This window comes from Suillus clintonianus (genome assembly GCF_016758775.1).
Source record: "Suillus clintonianus strain FC179 chromosome Unknown DEU56scaffold_158, whole genome shotgun sequence".
In the NCBI taxonomy this organism is placed as follows: Eukaryota; Fungi; Basidiomycota; class Agaricomycetes; order Boletales; family Suillaceae; genus Suillus; species Suillus clintonianus.
The window spans coordinates 57,467-66,064 of NW_024539382.1; the positions used below are offsets into that span (position 1 = coordinate 57,467).

The 8,598-nt window shown below is 48.5% G+C and overlaps 3 protein-coding genes across 3 annotated transcripts; all 3 read left to right on the plus strand.

Annotated features, from left to right (window-relative positions):
* Positions 1-1,868: 1,868 nt before the first annotated feature.
* On the plus strand, positions 1,869-3,089 carry DEU56DRAFT_905158 (uncharacterized protein; the record flags this gene model as incomplete). The annotated part of the gene is made up of 5 exons (XM_041356701.1): positions 1,869-2,195; positions 2,252-2,403; positions 2,462-2,731; positions 2,856-2,896; positions 2,935-3,089. Coding segments are annotated over 5 exons (945 nt in total), but the record flags the coding sequence as incomplete, so codon positions are not given.
* Positions 3,090-3,390: 301 nt separating this feature from the next.
* Positions 3,391-4,174, plus strand: DEU56DRAFT_840043 (uncharacterized protein). The gene is made up of 3 exons (XM_041354935.1): positions 3,391-3,530; positions 3,579-3,697; positions 3,834-4,174. Exons 1-3 carry the CDS (start codon positions 3,468-3,470, stop codon positions 3,931-3,933), a joined length of 282 nt encoding a protein of 93 aa, XP_041201834.1. The 5' UTR covers positions 3,391-3,467; the 3' UTR covers positions 3,934-4,174.
* Positions 4,175-7,650: 3,476 nt separating this feature from the next.
* Positions 7,651-8,598, plus strand: DEU56DRAFT_748294 (kinase-like protein; the record flags this gene model as incomplete). The annotated part of the gene is made up of 5 exons (XM_041349342.1): positions 7,651-7,869; positions 7,920-7,950; positions 8,004-8,041; positions 8,094-8,321; positions 8,371-8,598. The coding sequence occupies 5 exons, from the start codon at positions 7,651-7,653 to the stop codon at positions 8,596-8,598; spliced, it is 744 nt and encodes a 247-aa protein (XP_041201835.1).

Consider the following 8,598-nt stretch of genomic DNA (forward strand, 5'->3'; position numbering starts at 1 on the left):
TACCCGCGGAATTCCCCTTTGTCCTTAACTTGAATTCCTTGCTCCATCCTTAGACTTCGTCCTTGCAAGTCTGACTGGATCTTGGGTTGCGAGACGTGGACAAGGCCGTATTGCTTGTATTGTCCGCAAGGCTGATCAGTAAGTTGGTTTTTTCTTGTGGGAGGGGAAGGGCGCAGGCGCTGATGCCGATGCCGATGCATTAGTTAGGTGGTTGAAAAAGCGAGCAATGGGACCGCCCTATGTGCCTGAGCGCTGCACCTAACGTGGAAGCATTCGTGAGTATTTTGATTTCAAGTCCATCAGTCGGTGCCCTTTTGGACGGAGAGAAATGCAGTCGGTCGTCTTGTCCGCGCTCTTTTGGTGACCTGGTGCGCGTTGAAAACCCCTTTGATGGCGTTTTGAGGGTGCGAGAACATGCACTAAAGTGCACATCATTCTTCATGCATCCAGAAATTGCGTGCACTGCAAAGTGCGTCACACGCGGGAAAGAAACATGCCAACTTGTTTGGGCCCTTTATACTGTGCTGGTTCTTTTTTTACTTGAATATAGACGCTTTGATCCATCGTAGTAATGCCCAAGCCTACGGCGGGCAGACACCTATACAAATTTCTTCCAAGTCAAATCAAATGTCGAGGACCAGCACTCACAAAATTCCCGCAGGCGCGTGGCGACCTTATACATCTACGAGGCAATTCATGAGACTGGGTTAGTTGTCGCGCTTGACTGGATGGTGCGTCTCTCACCTTGACCTTTGATCGCATGGTCCCTTGACGTGATCTGACATGTTTCACTACACGCAGCACGTTTATGGACGCGGAGAGCAGGTGCCAAACTGTCATGTGAGGTGCTGATTTAAAAGGCCCATGACCAACTGTTCTGTGATAGAGAAGAGAGGAGTTCTTAATGCGCGGAGATCTCATTCGATGTCCGTGTGGACCTGGCAGCCTGGAGACGCAGTGTGACTTGAGCGCGGTGGACAGATGCGTTAGTGGTTGGAGAAACATATTTTTCGTTAGTGTCAATAAGCATGCGATCTCTTGTCCAATGCATTTATGTTGATGAGCTTTGTCAATCAGATTTTGAGTGTGTAATTTTGGATGGCAACTGTCGGCGACATCTTGAGAAAACGACCGACAGGTTCAGATGCACGAAGAACATACCCAGCCAAGGGAAAGTAATCCAAAATCGAGATCCAGCGCTTCACGTTTAATGTGTGATCATAAACGACTTACTACACTCTTCTCGACAATCCACCTGATCGAAGATCTCCCAGCCAGGTCGGGGAATATCTGGGTGGCCTGTGTCGTAAGATTGTCCGTTGACAAAATGTGCACATGTGAAAGGTCTGTGGATGTATTTCTTTGCATAAAATCGAGCTGTACTCACTATGCCGCCTAGTCTGTGCAAAGGTGTGGACCACAACAAGCAAAAGGAAGAAACGCATCCAAGACCCGACGTGCCGTAACTTAAGTCAAATGTTTGATCTGCTTGTTGCAGGTGTCCCACCAGTTTAAATACTGCCACTCGTGTTCCTTTCCACCTCTTCCACATCCATCGTATTTTGCCTTCCACATCTACCGTCTAACTTGTGCATCACGAATTATTCTTGTACACTTATTTCACCTGTTGTTATTTATATTTTACTGCTACGAGCTAGGGCATCGCGCTGTTGACAATTCATCTCGAGCATTCTTAGTCATTGAATATGGACCAACACGCGAATCAAATTGATCCAAGATCGATCGCAGGCCTGTACTACCCCCAGCTTCCGCCCCACCCTCATCTCCAGCTTCCACCCCACCCTCATCCTCAGCTTCCACCCCACCCTCTACTCCAGCCCGCATGGACGAGACTTTACCATCCTGTAATGTATCAAAACATCCACCAGCACATGGCACCTCTGCTGGCTCCCACAGCCTACGGAATTGCAATATATCCCCCTCCATTCCCAACCAATTTCGGCCACTCCTTGCCTCCTCCCCGACCTTATGACGGGTACATTCCAGGCCCCCAGGCTATGGGTGTAGCGCCGTCTTCCTCGTCTGCGCCCTCCACGGTACAATCCCAGCTGCAGGTTCACGACCAGCAGTTGGAGCAAGGACCTCTAGAAGATATTATAGTAGGCACAGATGAGGGGAACTCGGTGCAGCAGGCGCAGCACCGCCGCGTTTTTCACTATAAATATCGCGATTTTGTGAGTCTAATTTATTTCTTTGGTTCTCGCTATCATGCTGAAGGTGGCTTCATCAGGAACGCGTCGATCGCAGCGGCGAAGTCGTGTATAAATGCCCGCTCTTGCACTGCCAGATGGAAATACTGGGAGCTAGCATACGGAAACATCTGACATCCAACAAGCACCTGAACCGGCGCGGTCGGTTTCCATGTCCATACTGTGACAAGAAGTGAGTAGTACTCTACTTTAAAATATGTCTTTGAGACTGATGTGTTGACTCTCACTAGGTTAAGTCGCGAGGGTTCTGTGAAGCGTCATTTAGAGTATTGTGCTGAGGCCCTAGCACACGCCAACACGATCACTCAAGGACCTGGCGCCGCACCTGCCACCGTGGTTCAGCCCACCGTCGCTTCAACCCCATCAGCGGCGCCCGTCACCGTCGACGAAGATGAAAATACTGTCTCAAGCAAATCATCGGAAGATGATTACAACACTTTGGAGTCGGACGCGGTTCCAGGGCATCTCGATGACACCGAGGATTCGGTTTCGGGGGACAAGTTAATGGAATTTTTTTTACATAATTTGGATTGGGATTTCACATCACATCTGTGACGATTTCTTAATTCTAGTACAAATTATATACAGCTAGGACAATGCCTCGATATTATACCCTTGTACTAGACATATTGAGGGAGAACGGTTGCAATTAGGCGTTGGCACCTGTACGTACCAATTTACCAAATAACAACAAATAGCACAGATCTCCTCGTTGTCGAGTCAATGTTCATTCAACAACTCCCCTTCTCCCCGGTTCTGCACTCTCAAGAGCCACTCCTCTGCCCGCCGATCCTATTTCCAATTGCTAACAAGTTAACGCCTATGTTTCAAAAACTGGGCGTGTACCTGGGCGATCGCGTATCCTGCTCTTTCTGAGGCTGCAAGTTGGTTACTGAACGTGTATTCCGTATCATGCATCCCTCACAGCCCGACTCACAGAGCAAGATCCATCGCCTCAATTTTCCTACTCGCAGCTCCTACTTTACTGAGCATATTGTTTGCATTTCGGGTGTTTGAAGATAGCGATGGTTTAAATCATTGCTGGATTTGAAACACACTTATGCACGCTTTACTCGTCACTATGCGGTTGCGTTGATCCTTACGTTCTAAGGTCAGATGGGACAGATTCTGCAATCCTCTGCTAACCTTGAGCACTGTCAGGGCGTTCTTATTTGACGGTCCTTGTTGACAGTATCATGACTTTGAATACAGCATGCTGAGGCATATACCGCTGTTATGACCCTGATTTCCACGATGCTACTCCGCCTGCGCCCACCAATACTGATCGGTTGCTTACAAGTATGTCGTCCTACACTAACCATCAACGCTTACATTAAATGTATCTAGGTGATCGTGCACGCCTCAAGCTGTCGTTTGTGCGTTCGTGAGGGATTCTTATGCACAGGTGTGCTGGAACACCAAACCAACTATCCAGCGCTAGCGAAGCGCATGCCACTCCACTTCTGGTCAGTTGCAAGTAAGTGTGTGTCGCATCTCGTCCTACATGAATACCATTAACTATATCCAGGTGATCTCGTACGCCTCGACCTGTCGTTCTGGCGCTAGTGAATTGGGGGACTCGACCTGATTTGTCGGCGTCAGTGGTGCACAGGCACAATTTGTCAGGGCGTTCTTTGCTCGTTCCCCTTCTCTTTTCAAGTACCTCTCAAACAGTTGTTGTGACTCCGCCTTCCGATGCTGATGTATTGCCAGTAAGTAGCTGACATAAAATGTATTTAGGTGATGTGCATCACTGTCGCTCTGACGCTGGTGGGTCGAGTCTACTTGTTGTTGGGGTACACACAACAAATATGATTCAACTTTCCAGCGTTAGCGAAGCACACAGTGGACGCTGTGGACGTCCTCTCCTCTCAAATAATTCTTGGTTGACTCCAGGGCGTCAATACATTAGAATCCTCGGGGAACTAACATTCACCATCATGGCCTGTATTTCTGTTTCGTATCACTGCTCTTGCCCATGTCTGACTCGCCTTTCTGTGCAGAACTATCTAGCATCAAGGGTAAAGAAAATAAAATCAATATTAAATGTCGAGGAGGCTAATTATAACCAACGAAGTGTATTGAACGTCATCCGAACTTCCAGCGCAAATACGAATGATCATAATCGGCTGCAGCAGGCAACGCACTCTTGGGTGAGTCGATTATCTACAAAGACCAATATCATTATCAACGTTGGGACTACTCACAAATCACAACCCGCTGCTGCTTCGAACGCAGCAAATAATTCAGATATCGTTCATCGACGGACGCACAGAGAAACAGAGGGCATCTCAGACTGTTGTGCCTTCCATCGTGTATGCTGGCTGGTGTACCCCTCGACCTGCCTGCAAAAGCAATACTGATCTTTCCACGAGTTAGCTGTGTCCTTGCGAAAAAGATAGCACAGCTATCTTTCTAGACCTACCCCTGGCGTGTTGAGTGCAGAGCAAGTCTTCTCTGGTGAGTCGCGCAATCCATTATCTCCACCTGGCTCGTATTCAGCAGGTTTCCTTTCTCTATCTTTGCATGCTCAGGTACCACTCTCGTAGCATTAAGGAGTTGACACGATCTCATAGCATCGAGCAGTCGATGCGACTTCGCCATCTGATGCTGAATTTGCTTTCCTGATTAGTACGTGGCTCACATGAAATACATTGGAGTGGTCGTGCACATTTAGATCTGTCATTCTGACGTCGGTGGCCTGTTGTCCCAGCATTAGTGAAGTGCATGCTACATGACGTCGACATCGACGCCGTCTAAAATAACCCTCAGTTGAATCCAGGGTAACTCCACGGCGTCAGAAGTGGCACAGGTGGAGAATTATCGCAGTCGATCACAATTAGCATGTGCAGCGTTTGTGTCTTTTTACCGTGCTTGCTTGTCTCTGACTTGTTGTCCTGTGTAGAACGAATATGCCGACTCGATTCTGACTACGTCCACATATCAACGACGAGATTGTGTAGTCAATAGATCTGTAAATTTACAACAAATAGTCGAGACTGATTCTACGAGGCGAGTACCAAGCTAATGATGTCATACTGCAGTGAGCGTTCTGCACTGAGTTGGGTCAGGTCAAAAGTCGTACACCAGGTTTCACAGCGGTGGCCTTGGAGACCGGGTCTCAGGTGACGGTCATTAGATGATTATTTTCGCAACGCTTGACATTCGAATTCTGGGGATAAGCGCTTCATTTTTGAATTGCAGCATTAGAGAGACATTCAACGATCGGAACATTGAAGATCTCGGAGTGATCAGGGCATGATCAAAGAAAAAACGGACGATGCTGAAAGGTGATGTGGGTTCATGGGGCGGTGGGAAAGAGAGAAACCTTTGGTTGGACGTGCGCCAAAAACGATGGAGGGTATGGGACGAGACGATGTGATCCCCGCGCTGTCCCCACACAACACTGCAATGATGACGAGTGAACAACGAGGAAAGATGAAATGCTACAGCATATGAAACATTTTTCGGGTCATCTGGACGCGCCAGAGTCCCACAAGCACACAGCAACACTGGCGTGTGGGAAATAAACAAGAAATTGACGCTCTAGTTTCTGGACTCACAGCCATGAGCGAAGTTCCTGTGCAGATATAAGAAATAGCACGTCTTGCTGTGCTCACGTTGCAGAATTCTTCCCTCTCTCATCCTCTTGGTAACTCTCATCTGAGCTTCCAGCGTAGATCAACTGACGATCAGATCTGTTAGAGGCACACTGCTCTCGCAAGTGTTCCAGCGGGAATCTTCAAAACGACCAACATCAGACCTACAGCACACGAAGAGAGCGCACCGTACATTCAAACGCATCCAGAGAGTACCTCTCTGATTTGACTAGTTGACAGCTTCTCTCGCGAAGACGCAGACATGGCTTCCACATCGACGGAGGCAGCCGCCATGAAATCGATTCTGAAACCAAAAATGACTTTGAAGGGTCATGGACGGCGGATTCAATCCATATCCTACTTTCCTGATGGCCAGCGAATGATCAGCGGATCTGATGACGGGACTACTCGGCAATGGGATCTGAAGGCGGGTAAGGAGCTTGAGGAAGCTCGGGGTGTTTGCGAGGAGGTATGGGCAGTGGCGGTATCAAGGGATAGTCGATGGGTTGTTACTGCTGGTGGAGATGGGGAGCTGAAAGTCTGTGAGGTTGAGACGGGCACTGTGAAAGAATTCGAAGGCCACTCACAAGAGATCACCTGCATTGATATATCCGCGGACAGTAAGTTGCTGGCGAGTGGGTCAGCTGATTCTACAGCGCGGATATGGAACATGGAGACCGGCGAACTCGTGGCCGGTCCATTCGACAGCGTTGATTGGGTGGGCGCAATTCGACTCTCGACGGATTCGAAGAAGCTCGCAATAAACACAGTTTCCGGGACGTGCCTTGAGGTCTGGGATATCCAACAACAGACATTTGGATGCGAGCATAGGGAAAGAAAGTGATGGGAGTGACACGTATGCGCCAATTTTATGGACAAACAAAAACAAAAAAATCTTGGCCGTATTCAACTTCACGCCAGAAGATCACGAAGCCAAGACAATTTACGAGTTTGACGCATCGACGTTGGAGATTCTCGGAACTCCCTTTGAAGGGCACACCGGGCTTGTCACAGGTCTAGCACTTTCATTCGATAACACTCTCCTCGCTAGCTCTTCTTGGGACGACACCATCAAACTCTGGGCCTTCGAGTCCCGCCAACTCCTCGCTTCCTTCAACGATCAGAATCTTTTCACCCTTGTCCTCTCACCCGACTCGCGCAAAATAGCTTACACGACTTACGATAAGAACAACCATGGGCACAAGATTTGCATATGCGATATTCCACCCGATGTGCTTGCTCAGGCCCGTGTACGCATTCCCCGAAAACACCTGTTAGTGTCCTAATATTCCATTATAGACCAGTGCACGCAAAAAGTTGACCCTCAATGATCTACTAAATGCATGTGCCTCATTCTTTTACTCATTACACCACTCATCCATCGTTATCATCACAGCCTGATGCAACTCGTCGTCCTCCTGCAGTGCGCCGCAGCCCGCCAATACCCATCACACCTATGGTGCAGAAGCCTCGTGAACTCCTTCTCTCCCCTTCCCGCACCGATACAGTTCTCCCAGTTCGTAACGATGAGTCTGGTGGTTCCCCCATTGAAGCGATGCTCCCAAATCTCACGGCATACATCACCAAGGACGACGAATATCCTGTTGCTCATGGCGGGTTCGGAGAGATCTGGAAATGCACCTATTCTATGGATAGGAGATTGATCAAAGTTCGTTGGCAGAAATCTGTTTCTCCGTCAGTCCAAAATTGACAATTGCGCAGGTTGCAGTGAAATCATTGCGTGTGAACACTGCCGATCAACTTGGTCCAGCGAAGACGAAGAAGATCAAGGTAAGAGTCTTGCCGAAAAATTCCATTTAATGTCACTTACATCAGAGGTCGCCACTTCCCAGAGGATAACGCGCGAACTCAGAATATGCGCCATCCTCAAGCACAAAAACATTCTCCCCATTTATGGTTATACTTACGGCTTCGGCCCATTCATAGCGCTGGTCAGTCCTTGGGCGGAGAATGGAAACCTGTCGTCCTATTTGGAACGTGAGTTTGCAAATCTTACTCTCGTTAGACGATTTCAGATTGTAAGCGGCCCTCGTATTTCGTGGAGACTACAAACTGATGGAAATCTCAGCTCAGGGATATTATAGCTGGTCTCCAATATCGTACGTGCTAGTTGGTTTGATGCTGGACCAGGGGTCATAACCATTCCCCGTAGTTCACGCTAACAGCGTCATCCATGGCGACTTCACTGGTGTAAGTTCGAACATTCTCGTTGGTTTCTGCTTGATTGAGATGTGATCTCCAGCCTAATGTGCTCATCCATGGCGATGGCACTGCGTGTGTTGCTGACTTCGGCCTCTCCTTGATGTATTCGGAGATTATAAGCGCCTCCCAGGCTTCCTGGACATCCACACTCAAGGGAAACATGCGATGGATGGCTCCTGAGCTACTTGTACCAGAGCGGGAGGATGGATCTCTGACTCGTCCGAGTGAACAGAGCGATATTTATTCATTTGGTGGTATCATCTTACAGGTACGTTTTGTAATTGCGATTGTGCAGTAATATCATTAACTCCCGTTAGGTTCTCACCAACAAGATTCCCTATTATTACCTGCCGAATGATGCAGCTATTGTCCTATGCATAGCCAGGTCGGAAAAGCCTTCCCGACTTCGTTATCCTGTGCTCCTGGAGAAGTATTGGCAGTTTATTGAGCAATGCTGGTCTACCGATCCGCGAGACCGTCCATCGACAGAGGCAGCTGAGGGAGTAATCAGGAATGAATATTATGCGCTATCCAGATCTCCTTGA